Source organism: Apiospora marii (assembly GCF_038362585.1).
Source record: "Apiospora marii strain CBS 49790 chromosome Unknown utg000001l_segment0_segment0, whole genome shotgun sequence".
Classification (NCBI taxonomy): Eukaryota; Fungi; Ascomycota; class Sordariomycetes; order Amphisphaeriales; family Apiosporaceae; genus Apiospora; species Apiospora marii.
This window is the reverse complement of record NW_027117372.1, coordinates 1,746,883-1,769,968: the sequence shown is the minus strand read 5'-3', so window position 1 is coordinate 1,769,968 and position 23,086 is coordinate 1,746,883. Positions and strand designations below refer to the sequence as shown.

Genomic DNA, 23,086 nt, shown 5'->3' with positions numbered 1-23,086 from the left:
ATGCAGCTGGCGCGGTAGGTGGTTTCTAAACGCGGTGATCTGCGGCGATCTATATCATGCTGGGATTTCCGCTACAACCCGTCAAGTTGAGTGGTTTGGTGCTGGCGAGTTGCGCAACAGCGTGACGCTGGGTGAATATGTAAATAATGGGTAGATTCGGCAGGACAATGCTTGTCTGGAGCCTTTCCGAAGCTTGAACAAGTGGGTGGATGGATGGCAGTCTGCGACAAAGATAATGCCAGGTCGGTCGATGGGTTTGGGTAGGTTAAAATAAACAAAGTATGCAGATAAGTTGTATGGAAATCAGGGAAGGCTGAAGCAATCTTCAATGCTGGCCTAGGCGAAGAGGATTGAATGTACTGAACTAGGAAGAGCTCACCTTATCCGTATCTCTATCGCATCGTAGCCAAGCTTTAGGTACTTCCCTGGATTCAAGTCTGGTCCCGGCAGAACAGCCTATTCGAATCACAGGGATTGCTTGAACCCCACCTAGCGATTTCGCTAACTCGCTGATACGCTGCTGGCGCGCACTAACTCGCTGGACTACGGTTGCTACTGCCCAGGTACGGATCAGGTAAGCAATATTAAGTGAATGTAAGTGAGCGGGAGCTTCCGCCATTAGACCATTCATGTCGGTTTTCGTCAATCGAATTGATTGATCGACTGGCCCTACGACATGTCACCAGTGCCCTCCTTACCTGGCTCAAAAGGACACTGAAATATGCATACTTTCTCCCATGGTAAGTAGATGTGTGTCTTCTTTACGTACGTACCTCCACATGAAATCGTGGATGTTACAGCCGAACTCACTGATTTATTGACATGTCTCACCGGGTCCTTTGACACGTCGAACATATCAGATATTGATAATTCCTTCTTTTCTTAGTACCTGATTTTCCTGCCTATCTCTCACCTATATTTGATATGATTTGTTCGAAATATTCCCAAATGAAGAAAAAGAAGGGAAAAAAGAGGAGAGCTCGTCGAAACGGGGCATCGTTTCAGGTATCTTTACGCCGCTTCCAGAAAACGCCAGCTGATATCTATCCTCTACCCTTGGCCCAATTCCAAATACTCTAGCCCGTTCCCCTTTAAGGGGAGACGTCGTGTATGTATAAGCCCAGTCCTAGACCGTCTCCACTCGTCTGCGTATCTCGACCGGAACCGCGATGCAGGTGGTTCGCGCAACTTTGGGCCGTGACCCCTCGGATTCCATACCCCCCACCCGGAGCTGAAGCTCGGCGTCCGTGACATCTCCGAGGCAGCCCTTTTGAGAGTAGGTAGTGTGGGCAAGATGTCACCGGCAGAAGGTCGGCCTTTCTCTTCACCGTCCTCGAATCGATCATCCGGGTCTAGGTACTCATCATAGGCCCAGCTGTCTTCGAGCCCCTCCAGGTAGCATGGTTGCCGGCGCAGAAAGTGCCAGGATATGGTATCCGATGCCATGGCAATGTATAGTGAGTCCAGCCTCCCGTTGGGCCCGCACACGGCGCAGTGTGCGCGCAGGAAGTCGATGTCGTATTTCTCGCCAACAAGGGATGGGTCGAGAGGACGCAGCATGGGCAATCCCTGCAAGCTTTCTGCGTCGCAAAGCCGTGCTTGGAGGGGCACCCATGTTCTTCCCTTCAAGAGATCGCCAAAGGCTCTCGACACCGTCGTGACGAAGGAGATACTATCTGTTCCTGGCACGGCGATCATCTGGTGAAGGCCCCGTGACAAGCACCGCTTGTATGCCGTGGTGTCCTTCTCAAACGGAAATGGCTGTGATGAAGACGGCAACAAAGATACGTGAACAGTCCACGGTGCTGCAGACGTTTGCTCAGGGGGCTGTCGGCTTGGTCGGTAATCCGAAGCGGCAGAGGCTGCACTTGAGCCCAGTGGCTCCGGGTGTGCATCAGGCTCTTCTGCTTCCACGGACATGGTGTTGATCGGGCATTGGCCTTGGGCCGCTCCGTCTGGATTGTGGTAATAGCGGTCGTCTTCGTTTTCATATGAAGCCTCCAAGCGATCGATTCGCTCCTCCAGCTCGATCGCTGCATCGTCGGTCTCCATGAGACGGCCTCCAATTCTCTGAATCTCAGCACCGTGGTCGAGGAGTTGCCCGTCATGATCGGTCATTCGATCGTTCAATGCCGCCTCGCGATGTGTCAGCTGATCTACGCTTTGCCAGACGCGAGAGATTTGTCGGTATAGACCGCGGCTCTCATGGGCGATATCGTCCTTGCTCTTTTCAAATTGCTCTTCAAGCTGGCCCAGCCGCTTGAGCGTGTCACCCAGGGAACTGCCGAGGCCACCCTGAGTCTCCCGGTCGAGTTGCTCTTCCAAGATCCGAATACGATGCGAAAGCTGTTCCACGAGGGTCTTGTCCACGGGTTGTTCAGCTTCTTTGATATGATAGCACGACAAGTGTCCACACTCGCATGTCACAGATGGGAGGGCGCGGTTCAGAGTGAATCCCACACAGGCGCATCGATGGCCTTTGATTTCCGGGTTCAGCAGAATATATCGACACTGGCCGCTAGGCAGTTGGGCTTCGTCGGCCTGCGTTGCTGGCCCCTGTGCTAGGGGCGGCGTGGTTGGTGCAGACATCTTATGTGTCTGTGTTGAAGATTCCGCCATACAAGCCCCCAAGTCGGAGATCTTGGAGGTGTTGTCCCACTTCGATTCAGTCTAGTATCAGATGCCTAGCTTACAAGGAGGCGGTATTATTGATCATGATATAATAATGATAAGGCAAGGGCGGCGCCGTGTACGCCGTCCATGGGATGGTCTGCGAGAGTACGGACGAAAGCAATGGCACAGTTGAAGTTCGAATGCGTAGCGATTGAGATTTGTGTGGGATAGTCTTACAAAGATGGTAGACGAGGAGGAAGGAAGAGGGGAGCTTGAACGAGTGAGTCTTGGTCCAGCCGTGGCCTCAGTATTATCGCCCCCGAGCGTCCTGGTGTTGTTATCGGCAGGCAAATGACAGGTCACTTTCCGACACTATAGCACGTCTCTGCTGCTGGGAAATGGGCAATAAGGTACCAGTGGGAAGGCAGCAGAGCTAGAATTGGCGTGTGAGGCCGAGTGGGAGAGGGTAGCCAGGTAACCAATAACTCGTACAGGGCCGGGGCGGGACGGTTGTGCGGGCTATTTAAACAAAGGCTCGTTCGCCAGAGAAGCATGCGTATTTGACCCGCACTAGAACAACCGATAGGCTAGACGGTACCGAAACACATTTGATATCAGAGAATCAAGAGACGAGCAGGGGATAGAATGGCATCATGGAGAGGGGGTTGGAGGGCCTGCGCGTAGCTGTCGCAACAACTACTTGCAAGAGAAGAAGGCCCGCTGCATGCAATGTAAGTAGGTACATAGAGGTAGGATCAGAAAGGGGGGAGAAGAGAAGAGAGCCCAGGCACAGTCGTCCCAAAAGCGGCACAAGAAAAGCTGCAGCTCGTCTGGTTCGAGTTGCCTCCCGAGACGAACCCAGTTGGTTCTGCCTTTAGTACCTCCAAGGAGGTATAATAAAAGTTGGGATCTGATGGGAAGCGAAGCAAGCGGGCGAATGCGGGCGTGCTCTCCCAAAGACCAAAACAACAAAGTCCACATGCGACTTTATCAGCAAGTGTGCCATGGGAAAAGCACAGGACAGCCACATGGGTTCCCGCGGTCTTTGACAGGACGAAACACCCCAGAGTGTGGGGGTACATCGACCACGGTAGATAAGGACAAGACATCTGGTTTGTCCTGATTCGTCCGCTGCGGCAATCCCACCCTCCCCAACCGAGAGCGGACAAATTTGCGCGGCAGAACTGGCCCGGAAGAGCAGAATCCTACTGCTGTACATGGGCTGGATGCAACCTAGGCAGGCAAGCAACATCAGCAACAGCGGCGGCAGCAGGGTGCATCAACCGGATGTATCAAGAGTTGTAGGCACTGCGCCCGGTGCGTCAATAATCAAGTTGATTCGAATTATGTGTCGCTCAGTGTCTGATGCTGAGACGCGAGGAAAGACGGTGGGTGTTGACGTTGACTTGCCAAATGATGGGGGTATCAGAGCCGGTTCTTCGTGTGCTTACAACGCACGCTTGGTACGATCGGGTACAGCGTCGCATGAAGAAGCCGACGCTTGGGGGACGTAAGTTGGAGACAGGCCGCCCAGCAGGGGAGGTGGGCAAGCTGGCTTCGCGCGAATGGCTTCGTACAGATGAACAATTGACCCGACATGCTGATGCAATGTCGGTGTAAGTCCTGAACAGCCGGGCTTGCAAGGCTGGCTGAACGGCCGACCATTATCATCATGGCATTGCATGCTGCAGTGGTGATATAGCATTGCAGGTAGGTTACTGGATGAAGCCAAGGCGAGGATCACTTCTCCTCATGACTGAGGTGACCCCTGCCTACCTACCTGTCTTGTCGCTAAATCAGCCGACAATGGTGTTTTCAATGCATGCACGCATCGACGCTGCACGCAAACATGGGTGAGAACGATACGAAGTACTTTGACACGGGATGATGTCAAAACTTCAAGGCTCTCTCCGATCGATGAATTGGTCCTGTGATTAGGGGAACATCTGGAATATGGCATGCAATGCAGGTAATGCGGTTCATCTCCAAGAGCGATAACAAGAAAATGGATGCTCGGGTTAAGTGGCAAACGCAAACGCAAACGCGGTTGCCAAGGCGGCCCTATACCGGCTGGTTGTGTAAAAATCCCTTTTGCCGTTCCCTTGTAACCCCCAAATCCAGCACTTGCGAATGCTGCTGATGGTCCATACGACGGCTTACTATCTACATAATCTACATACATGTACCCATGTATCTTCTTGTTTTTCTTGATAGGTATGCTGCCAAACGAGCGCAGCTATAGATAATGAGACTAGACTTCACATTAGAGATGTGACAGGCACTTCCGCAATCCCGGGATCTCCCTCCGGTGGTATCCATCGTCACAACGACATGCGGCAAGGCAAGGGTCCTGATATCGAAAATGGGCGTTTTCATGCCGTGCTACGTACGCCAACACGGCTGTCCCTTATCTACAAGCCTGCTGCCTGCCTAACTAACGCCCTATATATATATGTAAGTAAGACTCATGTCTCGAAAGGTCAGCCGATCCCCCTGTATGGCCCATGTTGGCACCCAATGACGCGAGTTTATCGGCCACTTGCAGGCCTCGATATCAAGCCAGCCCAGCACTACAGCAGAGAGGAGATATCGAAACTGTTCCATAGGGCACCTTAGATAAGCAAAAGCGTGAGCTACCTACCTAGGGGTTTGTAGAACGAGACCTCCAAGCAGAAGCCATTGCATATTGCTTGCAGCTGAAAGGGGAGTTCAGTCTCATCTTTGCATGCCCCTTCGTTCCTTTATCTATAATAACTTGCTGGAATCAAATCGGATTCGCATGCCCTACTGAGTACCCCCACGCTCGATGTAACGCGGCTTGTGAGCCTGCAAATTTCACGGATGATTGCACGTCCTACGTAGCTCGTAGATATACAATTTCATACTGGGCTTATGCTGTGACCTACACTGCATGAAGATATCTTCTGGACTACGTTCTCATCCGAAAGCCCCTTGCTGTCTGTAGTTAGGAGGTGAAGGGTGTAAGAGAATATGTGGTGTCTCAAATTTTCGTTGATATTACAGTCGGTACGGATACACGAGGTGTTTTTCATAACTCCATCCGATCTTGTTCCTTTCTTGTCATTCAATTCTGGCGCGGACATGTTGTACATCTGCAAATTGTATCATGCGTGTCGGCCTTACTGTGGCAACACAGCTACTTAGAAGGGGCCATCGGAGTGGCTTGACCGGAAGACGATTCCGTGCAGATCTAGATCGCAAGGCAGAATAGCCAAGAAACCAAGGAACGAACAACAGCATCCCACGCCCTCGAATACACGTGAAACCCGCATGTGATTGTTTCCAGCGGAAGAGGGTAGGACACATCCCTCAAAGGCTGCAGGCGGGCTAGGAAGAAGATGTAGTGGCCGACTCGCCTTTTGATCTTTTTGGGAAATGCCAAGCCTCGAGCATCAACAGCATCTGTCTCGTTGAGCGCTGAAAGTAGATTTCCCGTGTGTAACAGCATTCCGAGCCCCTGCTTCTGATGTTCCGTTGTGGGTGGAGGTGTACGGGTGATGAGGCGGATAACGTGGCTGATTGGCCGTCGAGACCTGGGCAAGCATTGATGCGACGGCGGTTAATGAATGGCACGGCGGCTCTCAGCGAACGACCGCAGGACAGACCCCGCACGCATCCAAATCCAGATGTTAGTCAACACGAGAACTTCCAAGCATCCGGTCTGTCTTTTGAAGTTATCATTTTCAGCAGGTTACATGTACACCTTGCAAGCATATACTTACGAATCGGCTATCATAACTACTGTATCTCAATGGGTGACTTTGGCGCAAGCGTGTCGGCATTGGTCGACACTTACACCCGATGCCTGGGGCTGTTAAAGGCGTTTAAGGGGCACAACGGCTCTGGCGATACATCATCAAATGACCCAAGTCTAAAGAAAGCAAATGCCCAGCTTCGAGGCTCGATTCGCTCGGATCGTGCACAGATCCGGAAAGCATACTCCTCTAAGCTTTCGAAGAGCGGAACTCGGTTGGAGAGAGGTGACGGTGAGTATGAGCCCGGGTGTGGTCCCGGTCCGCAAGCTAAACCTGGTTCTTAGCTCCCTCCAAGGCCGCCATCCGTCGAATCCTGGATAGGTTAAAGGCCGCCATCATGAACCTGCTCGGCATGGTGAAGACCCAGAAGCCGGCGCTTGACTACGCGTCGTTGATGTCCTTGTCCAACGCCTCGAGAGTCGATGCCATTCGGACAATGGAGCAGTTATCACTGCGCCTTAGTAGCTCGAGTAGTTTGTTTCATGAACACCGCCGGCCGGTCTCGCGGAGTTCGACCGGCATCGGCAAAAAGAAGGCTCGCCGGCAAGCTTCCGAGGACACTGATAGTGGCGTGTCGAGGGAAAAGCCTCGCGGCCGACGCCATGCGGAGGCTGGTTCAAGTGATGACAGTACAAACGGCAGAAGCTCAGGGCAAAGGAGGTCTGGGAAAGAACCACAGGACGCTGGCGTACACCACAGTAAACATTCCAGGAGTCGCCTGATCAAGGAGGATCCGGAAGCCAGACACGACCAACATCGAATATCCTACATGACTGCGTCTACGGATAGTACTAAGCTGGGGGAGATAGCGCACCGTCGATCTCGGCTTGTTTATTCGTCGGATGGCAGCCAGGTAGATGGATATAACGTGCGGCCAGTATATCCACTGCATGCCTACACGTCCCCTGCGCCAAAGGAAAAACGCGGGTTTCTCAGGCGTGTATTTGGTGGCAAGAGCAGGCAACAAGACTATTGAGGTATGCGTGCATAGGGTGATAGCTACAGCTACAGGCATATACAGTCGGGATACTCTTGTAATGTGGGGGATGGGGGAGTAGCGGGCAAGGGCCCCACCATCGGCCAGTCGATTGGCTCGTGTTGCTTTTATCGATTGAATTTCAGGGCTTGGCATCGAATATCTCACCCCTCGCCAATTAACGGGGCCTTCGTTGAGCGAGCGCAGTTGAATGATCTGAACAACGTATCCCCACATGATGTGTTTGTGTGTCTACCTGGCTAGCCATATTCCCAATTAACGTCAGGCGCAACTGAGCTCCGGCTCAATTACTTGATACCTGCCCATTCCCCAAGCCATACGAACACCCGAGCCGCCTGTCGCACGCATATCGAACCCAACCAGACAATGTCTGACCCCGCGGCGGCCCTCGCCTCGCTACTACGGGCATCATCCATCGAGGATCATGACGAGGTCCTGAAAGCCGCCAACGCCGCCATCAAGGCCTCCAAATCCGATTTGCAGGCGCAACACACCCGTCTTGTGGCTCTGCTGAAGCTCGACCGATTCGACGATGCCCTGCGTGCCCTCGCCGAGGGAGGCGACAGGCTGGAGAAGCAATGCCTGCTGGAGAAGGCCTACACCCTGTACAAAACCGGCAAGCTAGACGAGGCCGAGAAGCTGATCAAGACCAACTCCGAACCCACACGCGCCCTTCGCCACCTCGCTGCCCAAGTCGCCTACCGCGCCGAGAAGTTCCAGGACGCCGCCGCCATCTACCGACAACTCCCCGACGAGGGCGAGGGCCGCGACGGCGAAGAGAATGACCTGAAGATCAACACGCTTGCCACCAGCGCACAGCTCGAATGGGAGGGCAAGGGGCACCTTTTGACCGACGAAGAGAGGAAGCCCTCGAACGATGTGTTGGAAGCTTTCGAAACGGCTTACAATGCAGCTTGCGGTTGTGTGGCGCGAGGAGACCTCAGCAAGGCCTCGGTACTGTTGAAGCGAGCCAGAGATCTTTGCAATGCAAACGAGGACCTTACCGACGAAGAGAAGAAGGCCGAGCTGCTTCCTATCATGGTGCAACATGCCTATGTTCTCACGCGACTGGGAAAGGAGGCCGAGGCCGTGGCGTTACAAAAGTCCATTGTTGTGGCAGAGTAGGTTATACGTGATGTTCGGACTTCTGAACACCTGGGCTTACACAGCGTCTAGCATCCCCGAAGCACCAACAAAGGTTGTCGCGCAAAACAATGCGATGGCGATGGGCTCAGGAGAACAGAACCCCTACCTCACCAGTCGATTGATCGAATCGGCCACGGTCCTTTCTGGCAACGACAAAATGTTTGGATACCAAGCCGCCGTATTAGGACGGAACCGTTACGCGCTTGAACTGCAATCTCAGAAATTCGCTGGTGTCGAGTCCGCCACTTCCAAGAAGATCTCAAGCGCGACCAGTCCGACTGCATCGAGCGAAATAGCCCCTCTGGGTGTTATCAGCGCTGCTGCGCATGCTCACATGCAGACAGGCAAAGATGCCATCAGAGAGATTCTTCCCATTCTGGAGAAGCGACCCACAGATATCGGATTACTCCTGACCATCATTCAGCTCTACGTGCAGACCCAGAACCCCGGCCCTGCACTCGGCCTCTTGCAAACCTTCCTGAAGCGCCTGGAGGCGGCAACAACGCCCGACCACGAAGATGTCCGTTATGCGCCTGGCCTGGTGGCCGTGGCCGTGTCCCTGTACCGCTTGCAAGGCCGCCAGAACTCAATACGGGCAGAACTCGCGAAAGCTTCGAAGCACTGGCGGTCGAAATCGGACGACTCGGCCATGTCCCTGCTGCAGGAAGCCGGAGTCGAGCTTCTCAAATCGTCCAGCGCGGAGGACTTGGCCTCGGCCGGCGCCACGTTCGAGAACCTCGTGTCCAACGCCCAGAACGACAAGGCCGCCATCGCCGGCCTGGTGGCGTCCTACGCGACCACCGACTACGCCAAGATCCAACCCTACCTGCAGCACCTGACGGCCGTGGACCGGCTCACGGCCGGCGTCGACGCACGCGCTCTCCTGGACGCCGGCGTCGCGTCCGTGTCCACCACGGCGGCGGCCCCGCTGAGCAAGAAGCGCGCCGCGGCGACGGACGCCGACGGGGCGGACCAGGCGTCCAAGCGGCGCCGGAAGAAGAAGAGGCTCCCCAAGGACTACGAGGAGGGCAAGCAGCCCGACCCCGAGCGCTGGCTCCCCCTGCGCGACCGCAGCACCTACCGCCCCAAGGGCAAGAAGGGCAAGAAGCGCGCCCAGGAGGCCACCCAGGGCGGCATGGTCAAGGAGGAGGAGATGCTCGAGCTCGTCGGTGGAGCTGGCGCTGTCAAGGTGGAGAAGGCTGCACCCCAGGGTGGTGGCGGCAATAAGAAAAAGAAGAAGGGCAAGAAATGATGCTGAGGAGCATACCTTTTGCACGACCATAAGTCAAATGATAGTATAAAGCCAAAAGTCATTGATGTTCAGGCTTATATTACTTCTTCGTCAGAGAGCACGCTTACGATTCTGCAGTGAAGACAGTGAAGACAGTAAAGACCTCCCCAAGATATATGGTGACCTAACTGAGAAGAAATTCGTTGATTGTGGGTATGTCTATGATATGAACACTCTCTCCACCCGCCATGATACCTTTTAAGCGATTAGAGTAAGTGAGTCTTGAGCTCATCATCAGAGAGATCTATGTACAATAAGTTATCAGAATGGATTCCTGTCTCGGGAGTTTAAAACAGCTCCCCTTCTCCAAGAACCCCTATCCATTCATGCATCCATGAATCATCCATATTCCGCCGTGATGGACAAAGGGAACGCGCTCGACTGTTGCAGTCAACGGGAAAACAATTTTTGTTTCCCCCTTTTTTCGTTTGCTCCTCACTTTAGGTCCTTCCAAGTAGAATAAAAAAAATACAGGCCCGAGGATCGCCTCGAGAGCCAAGTTGGAATAAAGAAGGAGGAGAAAGGAAAAACAGGAAATAAAAGAACACGCCCGCCTGCTGATTGGGATGACTGCTGGTTTGCACTGAGTTGTCGGGTTCTTTATATCCCCTCACTCTTCCGCATCCTTCCTCCCCTTTTCTGCTCGAGACCTCGGCTTATTCTTGTGGGTGAACACACCACCCAAGACCGAAACCTCACAGCTTTGATATCCTTGTTTTAGGCTCTGACCGCCTGTATGGGAGGGCTTGGAAGTCGCTCAATAGCGCCATTCTTGTCGCCAGTGGCTGCCTTTTGATCCTCGTCCGTTTCGTCTATCGGCGAGCTGGGCGGTTCAGGGGTGTAGAACTGCGCTTGCCTCGGCAGATCCATGTCAAGTCCGAGACCTGTCTTGTCGTGTTCTTTTCCGTCTTCCTCATCCTCCTCCTCATCGGCCGACCCATCCTCAACAGGGGGCAAGGGGCTACGGCGGCCCTCCGAAAAGCTTAGTGCCGCATCGCTATCGTCATCCGAGGGGACCGTCAGGCCACGGTGCGTAGAGTACTTGCGGTGTAGCTCGCGGAATGACCGGGCAGTGGCAGTGCTGGCGCTAGCTGCTGACGATCGGCGTTCCTTTGCGCCGTGAACTGGCCCTTCAGCCGGATCGATTTCGATGATTGAGTGAAAGTCATCGTCGACGCTGGCCGGTGACAAGATCGGATCGTCAATGACAGATTGCTTACGTTGGCGTATGCGGTCCTCTGAAGTCATGTTCTGAAGGCTTGAACCAAACTCAATGACAGACGCCTTCTTGCCGTGCACCGTGAAGCTGCCAGCTCTCGCCAAAATGTCTTCGCGGGCAGTGTCCTCTGCCAGGCCTCCGCTAGATGCCGAATCCTTGCCCTTCCGACCCCGGTGATGCGAAAGATGCCCTGCACCCTCCCTGAGGGTACGCTGAAGGCTACGACGAATCTTGCTGCGCTCGAGCCTATCCTTATCGGCGACAGTTCCAGCGCTCGTCTTGGATCGCTCAGGGGTGTTGTCGGACGCCATGAGAGATGAGGTAGGGCGGTGGTCTGGCGTATGTGAGCCCTCTACTTCAAGCAGACCGGCCTGTTCAAGCACGTGCCGCTCGCCTTCATCCTCTTCTGGGTGTTCTTCGTACTTCCGTCTCTCCCTCTCTGTTGTTGAAAGATGGGACGGGATACGCGTTGCCGACGACCCAACCGCCAGGTGGGACGAAGTAGCACTTGATATGGAAGACTTCCTCATGCCTGGTCGCTCTGGACGTTCCGGGCTCAGGGTCACGGCATCGTGAGGCTGTTGTACTTGCGGCAACGGTAGGCCCGAGGAGCTGGTCGGTGGTGTTTGAAAGATTTCGGTTATAGGGGAGTCTGGCTCGAGCGTGTTGTTTGCCTGGGCAGGGATCGTAGGGGGCGGTAAGAGAGGACTTTGCTGCTGACTGAATTTGGAGCTCGCTTTGGATTTCTTGTGCGACAGAGTTGGTGGTTCAACCGGTGCGGTCGTTTCCACCATAAATTCGCTGAGGTCGCCATTCACATCCTTGTCTTCCTGGAGGTCAAGCTGGAGGATGTCGCGATGACACTTCAGCCTCCAGATTTCGGTACGCGACCACTTGAGCTGGGCTATTATCTTGGCCGCACCACCACGGACCGCATCCCGGGTCTTTTCTTGTATGGGCGCCAAGATTATCAGATGGCGAGCATTTTGGAGCTGACTGTCCAGATGCTTCTCTGCTGCCTGGAGTTTCTCCTCTGCTTCGCTGATTCGCTGTTCCATGACCTCGCGGCGGGCAACCAGAATGTCTTGGGCCATCTTTTGGTCGATGCGGCTGCGGTTGATGCTGACCTCGCCAGTCGGGGTTTGAATGACCTGGGTTACCTCGCTGCTTTCGAGCCTCCTGATCGCCCGCCGGCCTTGACCCTCATAGTTGCCACCAATGAGCCCGCGCATACGCACACCAGACGTCCTAAACGCAGCTGCATAATTCAGCTTGGCCAGCCAGTCATTCCTGTCCTCCTCGCTTTGAGCCAGGAGAACTTCCTCGAGGCCGCCGTGCCTCACATATACGAATGAGTTTTTGTGTTTCTTGTATGACAAATCATACAGCGCCACGGCTCCGTCGGTCGACATCAAAGCATCGGGCTTAAATTGTTCGAGGGGCGGGTTGAAGGTGAGGGGACTCCCGTCGTGGCCAGACTTCAAATGTGTCTCATACTGGTGTATGAGACTCTTTATCCACGCCGTGTTGCGGAAGAAGTAGAGCTGGGCGCCCGTAAGAATTGCGCCCCATTCTTGCCACGGTGACCGTGCCTTCTTTTTCTTCTGGTCTTTCCTCCACAATATACCGACCTTCGTTATTTTAATATCGACGATACCAGGATGGGCCTCTTGTGGGTTGGACAGGGTCTTTTCTGTCATGAAAGCGTCGGGCCTTGATCTGGCCGAGACGATCTGAAGCACACCTGTCCGGAAGAAGGTTTTTTGAAGCTCCTTCACATTCAGGCTTTTCGCAGTACCCATGTAGCTGAAATGGTCCTCGAGGGGAATTTGATCCTTGAGCGGAGGCCGTAACGAATCAAGCTTTCCGTCCAGAATGATGGTATAGGGGTCGATGGGGTCCTTTGACCTCTTGAGCGATTCTGGTGTGCCGTTTGGAAATACCGCGGTCTTCTTCTTGCTCAGTTTGTGGCCAAGGCGTTCCCCGTTGACATCCAGGTCATCCTCAACGTGGATGAAAGGGGTATATGTGATATTATCGTAAAAACATTCCAAAACATCATCGAAAATGCCCTCCCCGCGAGTGTTCTTCAAGTAGTCTGGCTTCTGCATCTTGTATTTGTTGTTTTTGTTGAAAACATCCGTGTGAAGGATGAGCAATGAAAAGGCTATGAAGTATGCCTGGTCAGGTGTGGAGTATATTCCTGGGTTGCATTCGTGGTAGCGATTCGCGAAAGCCTGAAGGAACCTGTCGATCTGCTGCGTCTCCTTGGGAAGCTCAGCCTCCATCAAGAGTTTCCGAATCGCTATATCCATGGGCTCTTCGAAGAAGCCGAAGGTACGCATATAGCTCCGCAGGACCGCAGCCAGAAAAGGATCCGTTCCTTTAGACAAGGCACTTGCAATAGTACCACGAGTAAGAACCTCCTCAAGGCGGTTCAAATATTTCGCAGGGGTGTCGTCTTCGCGACGTTCAGGCATAGCTACCGGTTCCTTTTCTCTCGTGAGCTGAAGCGAATTATTCTTGGAAGCGCTGGATCCTGGCGTGGCAGGAGTCAAGGTGCCATGGCGTGGGTTATCCGGGTTCTGCCGCAGCCGACTGAGTCCCAGCAGGTCTCCAAAGCTTTTCCGGCCTGTCGAAGATGACGTGCGGGTTGTGCCAGCAAACTGGCGGTCTTCGACTGATGCCCTTCCCAACGAACTCATGGTGGATGATCGGCCCCGAAGGGTAAGAGCAGTACGCGTAGGAGACGATTGCCCGGAATTGCGAGATCCCGGCCGAAACAGAGCCGTCGCAGGAGATGCTGACGGCTTGCCCAAGAATGTGGAGCTCTGCGAAGGCGAAGCGACGGGCGTAGCTGTCCTACTCCGGCCGCCGGTGGATGGCCGGGGAGGGTCTGCGCTGGTAGATTCACGCGGGGCTAAAGAGGAGCTAGAAGCCGTTGGTTGCAAACCTGGTGCCTTAGTCTTCTGTGGCAGATGGCCCATGGGAAATAAGGGCTCGGGCTGCTTCTGTTTGCGACGTGGAAGACGAAAGAACGTGGTCGTGGATGTGGTATGGGTTGTCGTGGTCGTCGTTGTACTGCCATACACACCATGGTCGCTGGCACTGCCTTCTGATCTCTCCGATTCCGAGAGCCGATTGACGGGTAAAGCCAATGCCGAACCATTCTCATCGCCGTAAGCAGGCGGTTCTGTTTGCGACGCCGTCCGAGATGACGTCGGCCGCAGCTGTGGCTCTTTGAAAGTCACCGTCTGTTTCCCGGGCGCATTCTCGTGCGACAGCCTAGTTGATGGTGGGCCGAAGTCGCCAACTCCAGCGGTGCTCCTCCTCCTATCCGTCTTTAGTGCCGTATTCTTCAGGTTGAGATCCGGCTGCGACGTCCGAGGGATGTCACCAGATCGTCGTATACGCATTGGGATCTTGAGGCGCGGCTTCTTGGGTGAATTGGCCTCAGCGACGGTCGGCGCTGTCGTGATAATGGCTGGTGCTAATGCAAATCCGCTGTCAGCAAGTAATTTTAATCGGCAACAGGTGGAAAGCGCCCTCGAATGTAGAGAAATCGGTAGCAGGAAGCTAGGTCCGCGTGGCAGGGGGGCCTGGGATATGGAAACAAGGAAAGAATGACCTACGTCGCGGCATAGGGGGTGGCTTCTCAGCTTGCTGCTGCTGTTGCTGCTGCTTAATCCTTGCCGACAACTGGGAATCAGAAGCATTGCGGAACCTCAACATGGAGAAGCGACGGTGTTTGGGTGTTTCTTCTTGCACAGGAGGCGACTCGGGTCGGGTAAACGGGTCGTCGTCGCTGGGCCGGTCGGCTGCCGCCGATATAGTTGCAGGCAATGCATTTGTTTCGGTTGAAGGGCCTTCGCCGTTGCCCAATCTACTTTCCGGGTCGCGTTCTTCTTCACTTGGTATGTCCAGCGACGGCTGAGCATTGAGTTTGGAAGAGCCAGGCCGGAGTAGAGACTCGGCGAGGGACTTTCGCGGGGCAACGGATTGTCTCGACGGGAGAGTAGCGGCGCCTGACCCTGAGCCGGTCCCTGGGTCCAGGACGGTGTGTCGTCGCATATCCGTTTCGCTGGCCATGACGCCGCGGCGCCGGAGAAAGGGCATGCTGAGGCTCGGCGGTGAGGTGGCCAAGGCAGTTAGGTTCTCGACATGGACCACTGGTATTAAACGAATAAACGAGTGGACGTTGATGGGCGGCGGCAGCGGCGGGCGACGACGATGGCAGCAGCGAACTGGAAATGTCCGAGGCTAAGGCAGAGCTGTTGTTGCCGATAGGCGGTTACGTCAGGTTCCTGAAATAATCAGGGAAGCCCATTGTCTTTGCCCACAATCGCTCGCCTCAGACAGACGGACAGACAGACAGAGAGACTCAGGATGCCGGGGGTCCGAATGCAGGAGACGCGGGCGTTGCAGTCGGATAACCTAGCAGGATCTGGGAGGGACTGCCGCAAGGTCGATGTGGGATGGTTGGTGGTAGTAGTAGTAAGGTTTTACTGTCGCGTTGTAGACACTGGTCTTGTCTTGACGGGCTTGGTTTAGCATGTAATTGTTCGATGGATGGGCCTCGTGCTAGCAGGTTCAGGTACCGTTCTAGCAGTGGCTGGATTCCAGGTTCCTTGGGCGATGGAACATTGAAGTGATAGGTAGCAACTGGCCGTGGTTGATTCCAAAGTCACGAACTCTCCAGGTGGGAAACTCATTTAACCATTCATTTGCATGTACGAATATCAGCACCTACTACTATCCATCCCAGAGGCGACAGTCCACAGTCCAGTCTGGAGAGGTGGATGGGCATTCTCTCTCCTCTCTCTCTCTCTCCTTCTCTCACATCAGCCCAGCGCAGCCCAGCCAGCCAGTTGTCCAACTATCCTACCCCTACCCCCTAGCGTCCAGGTACCTTTCCTGCATTGTATCGGCGCGGGAAGTGCAGGGCAGGCAGGTACATGGGACGGGGAGCTAGGCCAGGTACCTCGAGCGCTAGGCTAGCTCCTCATCTCGATTAGTGCCTCCCAAATGCCTACAGACACGTGCCCATCTTGGCGATACCTTCCTCTTTTTAATTCAAGGCTGGAGGCTGCATGAATTTTATTGCCAACCTTTCTTTTATCATTGGCCTGGCCGCCGCTGTGGTTGGCATGTAGGTTTCCTGTGCGGCTTGGGAAGCACGTCTCATATCTCCCGGTAATATTGGCAGAGGCGACAGATACAACACACTGCAGGAAATCGATGACGGGACTCTTATCCCACTGTTTTATTCAATGTGCAATTCCAAGGTTGCTGTACTTGGATGATATGGGACTAGCCATCGGATCCAGCGGGTTGGTTTGCGGCTCCTTTTTTTGTTCCTACAAATATACGCGTAATATCATTGATTGCATGTATTTCCCGGTCCCCATGTCCAAATCAATTATCAACCCCACACTGCGTTGGTATTTCGACCTCACCCTCGCTGAGATGGACACTTCCAAGGTTGTTTCTTCAGGACCCATACAATTCAACCCTTTCCTAATAACAATCGACCATGTAATAACAGCTGTTGGCGCCTTATGTACAAACCCCTATTCAGTGCCTCTATATTACATTTGCAACCACAAGACCGACAACAGTATACATATATCATTGTAGAGTACCTACTCTTTGCTTCGGGAAGCAGACCTATTGCGTCCTATATATGTTGAAGATGCAATTATACCGAGACCGTAGCTAAGTATATGCGATCTGAGACTTTTCTGTACACACGGCATCCCGAGCCCTGGAATGTATTACGCGTCTGACTGCAAAGAAAGAAAAAAAGAGTTGAAAAAACCACATTCGATGCCCAGGGTACGCAATCTGGTTTGATGGACCTATATTTCTTTTTAGCCTATAGCTTCCACGGTGAGTCGTGCAGCTTTTGCGATTCAGCTCGTTACATTCCATGTTTTGGTGTCACAACTGGGCATCCGAAGCGGCCGCACATCCGTGCCACCCACGACCTTCGCATCTTCGCCCGATGTGCCTTTTCGGCACCGTTCCATTAATTTGTCACCTTGATTCATCCGATTTTGATACCACCACCGCTGGCGCTAATCACACTGCCGGTGATCCACTTGGCTTCCGCGCTGCAGAGGAGGCCAACTACGTCGGCGATATCCTGTGGCTGGCCAAATCGTGGGATAGATTGGGCCGGGAAAAACTCCTTTTGGAACTCGGCCACCATGTCGGGGCCGCAGTTCATGACAGCCTCTGTTTGTGTCAGGCCTACGAGGACAGCATTGGCGGTTGTCCCGGTCATGAACTGGTACTGTCATACAGGTGAGAAGAAATATAAACTCGGGTGGTAAGCAGTACTGAGAGCGGCAACATACCTTTTCTTCTTTGCCGCCAAAAGCTTGGGCCCAAGTACGACACAATGACTCTCCTGCAGACTTGCCCGCTGCGTACATAAGCTACTTCTCCAGACGTATTAGCTCATATCGCATATCCCCGACTAGTATGTGTGAATGGGCCTCACTAAGGCACTTCCGGGACCGTTGTGGGTTCTATAAGATAGACTGACCTGCCGACTCCATGGCTGTTTTGATCGAATCGATGAGATATAGATGATGCGGCTGCTAGGCTGAAAGAAGCGCCGTCGAACAAGTTCATCCACCAGCATGACAGGTGTCTGTATGTTTCCAAGAAGACTGTGTTGGACTTCCTGGACGCTCATCTCACCAATGTCCCCCTGGAAAGAAAGGCCGGGTCAGTGATACAATCGCCACAGTATTCATTGTCTACTGACAGGCATTGGGTCGCAAGCACTATTGATTAAGATATCGACTCGGCCGTGGAAGGCCTCTTCTAGCTTGTTGGCGATCAATGTCGAGCAATCCAAGGAGAAGATGTCGGCAATCAGGCCAGTGATCCTTAGCTGGGCTGGTCTCTGGCGCGCAGTTTCCTGGTACGACCGAGTGACCTCGCCGTCGAGACCCGATGATATCGAATCGATGCTGACCTCGCTTGTACACGTCCCAAGGATGGAACAACCCCGCAAGGCAAGATTCAAAGCAATTGCCCGACCGATACCGCGGGAAGCGCCAGTAATGACGGCAACGTGGCCAACCAAGTCCAGTCTATAGGTTGACGCTGGTGCGGGCGTATCTGGTTTGGACGAGGTGGCCATTGTGCGATGCAGTGATGCCTTCTGGTTCTTGCGAGTCCGTCCTGGTCCTAGCTTGATGGCAGGCCGGGAGTTGTGCTGCCTGCTTTGACTTGTATACTTTGGCTCGGTGTGATAGTTCAGCTCGACGTTTATCCTCAATTTGGCGGGATGTCAAACCGAACGACTGAGTCGACGTGACTGTCTTGGGTGTCAGTTATGCTTGGCCTCGAAGCAGCTTGCGGTGTTTCTTCCATTTCCGTTGACCGGTGGTGCTAGTTTGACGGACTCGTGGGACAACACCCTCACATATACATGATGTCAACTCTATCCTGGCTGAGCTAGCCGATTAGTAAACAATGTCCCTCCAGCTATAACCTACAGCCCATAATTACCTCCCGCCTTGAATCAGTTACCCTCGAGCCCTAGAGCAGTACGCGAGTTTCCGACCAGACCCGATCGACTGGGTCTCTTAAGAACACCTACAGTAGTGGCGGGGCGACTAGTACTTCGAGAACATGCATGTGCATTTCCATTGAATGGAATTCGGCTGTAAGCATTACCTACCTAGGTACGGAGCATCAAAGTATAAGTCCTGGGAGTCTGCCGTTGGTTGATTGGCGGGCAACTCCAGAGAACGGCCTTGACCCCAACAAAGGCAATGCTCTCTTCGCACATAGAAAATTGATAATCGCATGTAGATAATGAGGAACATCATCAAATGAAGTAATGGTTGATGATCAAAGCCCCTGGGTGGCTTCTTAAAGGATCTAATTGGTTTAGTTACAAAACTTCAATGCTATTCTTCGTACAGTTGGTTCCGTCAACCTCATGCCTGCTGAGCGCTGCCATTCCGAGAAAAGGTATAGATAAGATGGATGCGATGCAGACAGGCCTTGATCCAATGAGCACCTTGGGTCGATATATGATCACTTTGGTAAGTCATTGGCAGACAGTCGCGATGGTGTACATAGGTGTTGGCATGCCCTCTTTCCACATCATGACACCGCTCAGTAGAACTACATATATTCTGCACGCGAGGGATTGTTCTGTTACATGGATGTCTGCTACATTGAATCCCAATGAGCCGACCACGTGAGCTGCGTGGTGAAACTACGTGCTTGTAGATCTCATGATCATGAACAGTTAAGGTTGGGTGTTGCTCAGTGAACTGCAGTGTGTTAGTGCTGGAGTGACAGTTTTACCCCGCCATTCTTAGCGCAGATACGAGACGAGACAAGCTACAAACCAAACCTGGATGCGACACTTACCAAAGTAGGCCTAGTTGAAGAAAGAGGCAAGGAAGGCAGGAAGGCATCTTCCATTTATTTGCCCGCATTGATCTTGCCTGAACGATGGCGACGTCTGCATTCACACGTGAGAAGGAATTTCTCAACTGCAGCCGACCATACTTTTTTCAATCCAATTGGGGCCTTTCAATGCCTCAAATCCGAACGCTTGCACGCACACACACACATTCAATTACCTGCTGTGCTTGATCCATCTGTAGACCATTTACTTTTTCATCTTAAGACAGGCTAGCTGCTATCTATCAACTCTTCAAGGCGCCTGGTCGTCACTAGTTACCGGGTATCCTTTCAGCCACCCCGATATTCCGAGTGAAAATGCGGTTGCAATTCCTTGGTACCCTTCCGGTCATATCTCTGCTCATCACTACGTCTCTGTCACACCCACATTATACGCCTGCTCTAAGCGTTCCGCCGCCGCAATGGACGCCAGAGTCGGCCACTGCGGCCATTTCCGGTGATCCTCTTGCTCATGACTCAAAAAGACCAGCCAGGTCGGCCTTCAGTCATATATGGAACTTGGATTTCTGGCCTTTCAGATCAGACAGAGATGATCGATGGGATGGCCACAGGTTGAGCCACTCGGACTTGTACAGAGATCAGGTCGTGCTGCGCTTTAGTCTCGGCACGCCCGAAGACGAAGTTGCGCTGAGCCGAGCCGCAAGGAGAATGAACATTGATGTATGGGATCATGGTTCCAACTTTACTGACATGAGAATACCCGAAGGGGAGATTATCCCCTTCCTGGGCATGCTACCGGAGTCGTTGCAATCTGCCTACAATGTCTTGATTGATGACCTGGCGGGTGCTATCGCTGCTACGTACCCGCCCACAACCAAATCTCAAGGCGATATGGATTTTGAATTCTCTTCAAGGGACCCGATCGCCGTCTCAGATGCAACTCGGCCGAAGAAACCTAGGAGTCATCAACCCGAGGACATCTTTTTCAGGGCTTACCAGCCATTTGAAACGATCAACACGTGGCTCTCACTACTAGACTCCATGTTTCAAGGAAATCTGGTTGAGAAGTTCAGTATAGGGAAAACAGCTGAAGGGCGAGACATACCAGCGCTGCGCGTCGGAACCGGCCCTGAAGGTAGCAATACTGACTCGAGCACTCGGAAAACCATTCTCATTACCGGAGGACTACACGCAAGAGAATGGATTTCCATTAGTACTGTCAATTATCTTGCCTGGTCCTTTATAACGTCATATGGCCAAGACGACCTTGTCGACCGGATCCTCGGCGAATATGACATCGTTTTCGTCCCCGTCGTGAATCCCGATGGATACGAGTACACCTGGACTGATGATCGTCTCTGGCGCAAAACGAGACAGCAGACCACGACCCCGTACTGTCCTGGTGTTGATTTGGACCATGCCTTCGGGTATCAGTGGGGTTCCGCTGAGAGCCACACCCAGCCTTGCTCTCTTACGTATGGAGGTGAAGGCCCCTTTCACGCGGTCGAGGCCGCGCAGCTGGCACAATGGGCGAAGAATGAGACACAGTACAACAATGTCGACTTCGTCGCCTACTTTGACCTACATTCTTATTCGCAGCAGATCCTCTGGCCGTATGCATATTCTTGCTCTGCCAGAGTGCCCAATCTGGAGAACATGATGGAAGTCGCCATGAACATAGCAAAGTACATGAGACTGTCCAGCGGCGACGTGTACACAGTCGACTCTGCTTGCGAGGGTGAGGTAGCGACTCGATCCGACGCCACGCCCGACGATGACGTGGCTTCGAGTCGTCGAATCGAACCAGCAGGAGGCTCGGCATTAGATTACTTCTTTCATGATATCAAGGCACGCTACAGCTACCAGATCAAGCTGAGAGACACCGGGACTTATGGCTTTCTCCTTCCGCCAAGCCACATAGTCCCTACTGGTCAGGAGATGTTCCAGGCGTTAAAGTACTTTGGGGACTATTTACTTGGAAACAATGGGCACGAATGGATGCAGTCATCTGAAAATCAACATGTTTTGGGATAGTCCTCAGATAATGGTCGTCTCCTATTGGTTACCAAGATACCGATCTCCCTGCGGATCCGGGGGCACTGCTGAAAGCTTTCGTTGATACAATCTACATTGGAGTTACGAATGCAAAGCAGGTATCAAAGTGGTCGGCCGGGCAGACTGTTGGATACCACGTGGGCGAGGCTTATCCCACCGATGTTCATTGTTCGAAGGCGAACGGAGTTGGGGTTGCCTGTCTTTGATTTGATTATTTGAACTAGCGAATTCTACATTGCCTACATTGGGCCTCTCTTCCAAATTTACCTCACAACACAGAAGCACGAAGGCGCATATCCCCTGAGGCGTATCTTGTTAGGAAGCAACGTCTTGGAGATTGAAGTATGTATATTGTTGTTACATAGGGTACTTTTTATTCTAAATATTGCAAACGGTAGTCTCGTAATTCGCCCACGTAGACGCACCTTTCCACCCTCCTTCATACTCAGGCCGACGCACCCATGGCGAACTGCACGCTGGTCCACAGGGCCAGGCCCTTGAGGACGACGTCGCTGAGGGAGGCGACGGCGAAGCCGCCGAGGCGGCCCTGGGGCCCGCGCTTGGCGTAGCCGACGGCGTAGGCGGCGCGGGCGGCGACCCAGGCGGCGCCGAGGGCGGCGGCGGCGGTGGGGTAGCGCAGGCCGGCGATGAGCAGGCCGGCGAGGAAGGGGGTCTGGTTCTCGACGAAGTTGCCGTGCGCGCGCTGGGCGCAGTTGAAGCTGTAGGCCTTGGGGTCCTTGGCCGCCTGCTCCTCGCTCGCGTAGGGGATCGGGTACTTGAGGCCGCTCGCCTTGCGGGCCTTGGCGCTGAGGATGAAGTGCAGGACGTTGACGAGGAGGGAGCTCGAGGCGGCGACGAGGACGTAGCTGTGATGGGTTTGGGGACGGTTAGCTGTCGGTTCTGGCAGGTTGCAGAGGATGCGTGCATATGTAAATTGGGGTTTTAGGTAAGTAAGCAAGGTATGTATGCAAGGCAAGTTCCGGCAATTGGGGGCCATGTCGGTTGGGCGGCCGTTGGGTTTGCGGCCGGGTACCTGCATGAAACAGGAGCCGGATAGAGATGACGCCATTGGTACTAGAGCAAATGAAGGGAAGGGTACGAAGAGGCTTACCCGTATTCGTTGGGGACTTGCAGGATCAAAGTCATTTTGTGTAACTGGGCCGACGACGTCGAATGGACTTATTACAGAGAAGATTGGTTGGTGTGTAGAGCAGTATACTTTTGGCGAGATGATAATATAGTGGACGGGAGGGCGGGAGATGATGGGATAGACACTTCATATATACTTCATAATAGCCCACGGCCGTTTTCGTTATCGCTGCTGGCTGCTAGCAGAACCCGACCACTTGGTCTTTTCGACACTAAGTTGAATAAGCATAGCGCTCCCCTTCCGTCGGTCCACTGGGGGGAATCTGGAGGTGCATCCAGAAAGTCGATAGGGCGACGTATGGTGCTTCGGAGGTGGAGACCTCGGAAATGCCAACTATCCGGTTGCATCCATCTTCTTGACGACGCCCTGCTTGCTCATGCACGTTCTTCGGCACTTATTAATCCAGCGCTCAAACATTCTTGTCAGATCCCCAGCACTG

At 53.4% G+C, this 23,086-nt stretch overlaps 8 protein-coding genes across 8 annotated transcripts; 4 read left to right on the top strand and 4 right to left on the bottom strand.

The window, feature by feature from the left end:
• Nucleotides 1–1,050: 1,050 nt before the first annotated feature.
• On the bottom strand, nt 1,051–2,589 carry PG985_000584 (uncharacterized protein; the record flags this gene model as incomplete). Its single annotated transcript, XM_066820353.1, has 1 exon — nt 1,051–2,589. One exon carries the CDS (start codon nt 2,587–2,589, stop codon nt 1,051–1,053), a length of 1,539 nt encoding a protein of 512 aa, XP_066691232.1.
• A 3,796-nt stretch (nt 2,590–6,385) lies between these two features.
• PG985_000583 (uncharacterized protein) lies at nt 6,386–7,365 on the top strand (the record flags this gene model as incomplete). The annotated part of the gene is made up of 2 exons (XM_066820352.1): nt 6,386–6,620; nt 6,674–7,365. The coding sequence occupies 2 exons, from the start codon at nt 6,386–6,388 to the stop codon at nt 7,363–7,365; spliced, it is 927 nt and encodes a 308-aa protein (XP_066691231.1).
• A 387-nt stretch (nt 7,366–7,752) lies between these two features.
• PG985_000582 (uncharacterized protein) lies at nt 7,753–8,511 on the top strand (the record flags this gene model as incomplete). The annotated part of the gene is made up of 1 exon (XM_066820351.1): nt 7,753–8,511. One exon carries the CDS (start codon nt 7,753–7,755, stop codon nt 8,509–8,511), a length of 759 nt encoding a protein of 252 aa, XP_066691230.1.
• A 10-nt stretch (nt 8,512–8,521) lies between these two features.
• PG985_000581 (signal recognition particle protein) lies at nt 8,522–9,784 on the top strand (the record flags this gene model as incomplete). The annotated part of the gene is made up of 1 exon (XM_066820350.1): nt 8,522–9,784. One exon carries the CDS (start codon nt 8,522–8,524, stop codon nt 9,782–9,784), a length of 1,263 nt encoding a protein of 420 aa, XP_066691229.1.
• A 756-nt stretch (nt 9,785–10,540) lies between these two features.
• On the bottom strand, nt 10,541–15,158 carry PG985_000580 (uncharacterized protein; the record flags this gene model as incomplete). Its single annotated transcript, XM_066820349.1, has 2 exons — nt 10,541–14,532; nt 14,657–15,158. 2 exons carry the CDS (start codon nt 15,156–15,158, stop codon nt 10,541–10,543), a joined length of 4,494 nt encoding a protein of 1,497 aa, XP_066691228.1.
• A 1,930-nt stretch (nt 15,159–17,088) lies between these two features.
• Nucleotides 17,089–18,198, bottom strand: PG985_000579 (NAD(P)-binding protein; the record flags this gene model as incomplete). The annotated part of the gene is made up of 4 exons (XM_066820348.1): nt 17,089–17,337; nt 17,402–17,482; nt 17,593–17,760; nt 17,818–18,198. The coding sequence occupies 4 exons, from the start codon at nt 18,196–18,198 to the stop codon at nt 17,089–17,091; spliced, it is 879 nt and encodes a 292-aa protein (XP_066691227.1).
• Nucleotides 18,199–19,799: 1,601 nt separating this feature from the next.
• On the top strand, nt 19,800–21,476 carry PG985_000578 (uncharacterized protein; the record flags this gene model as incomplete). Its single annotated transcript, XM_066820347.1, has 1 exon — nt 19,800–21,476. One exon carries the CDS (start codon nt 19,800–19,802, stop codon nt 21,474–21,476), a length of 1,677 nt encoding a protein of 558 aa, XP_066691226.1.
• A 466-nt stretch (nt 21,477–21,942) lies between these two features.
• PG985_000577 (glutathione S-transferase) lies at nt 21,943–22,643 on the bottom strand (the record flags this gene model as incomplete). Its single annotated transcript, XM_066820346.1, has 2 exons — nt 21,943–22,363; nt 22,609–22,643. 2 exons carry the CDS (start codon nt 22,641–22,643, stop codon nt 21,943–21,945), a joined length of 456 nt encoding a protein of 151 aa, XP_066691225.1.
• Nucleotides 22,644–23,086: the final 443 nt, after the last annotated feature.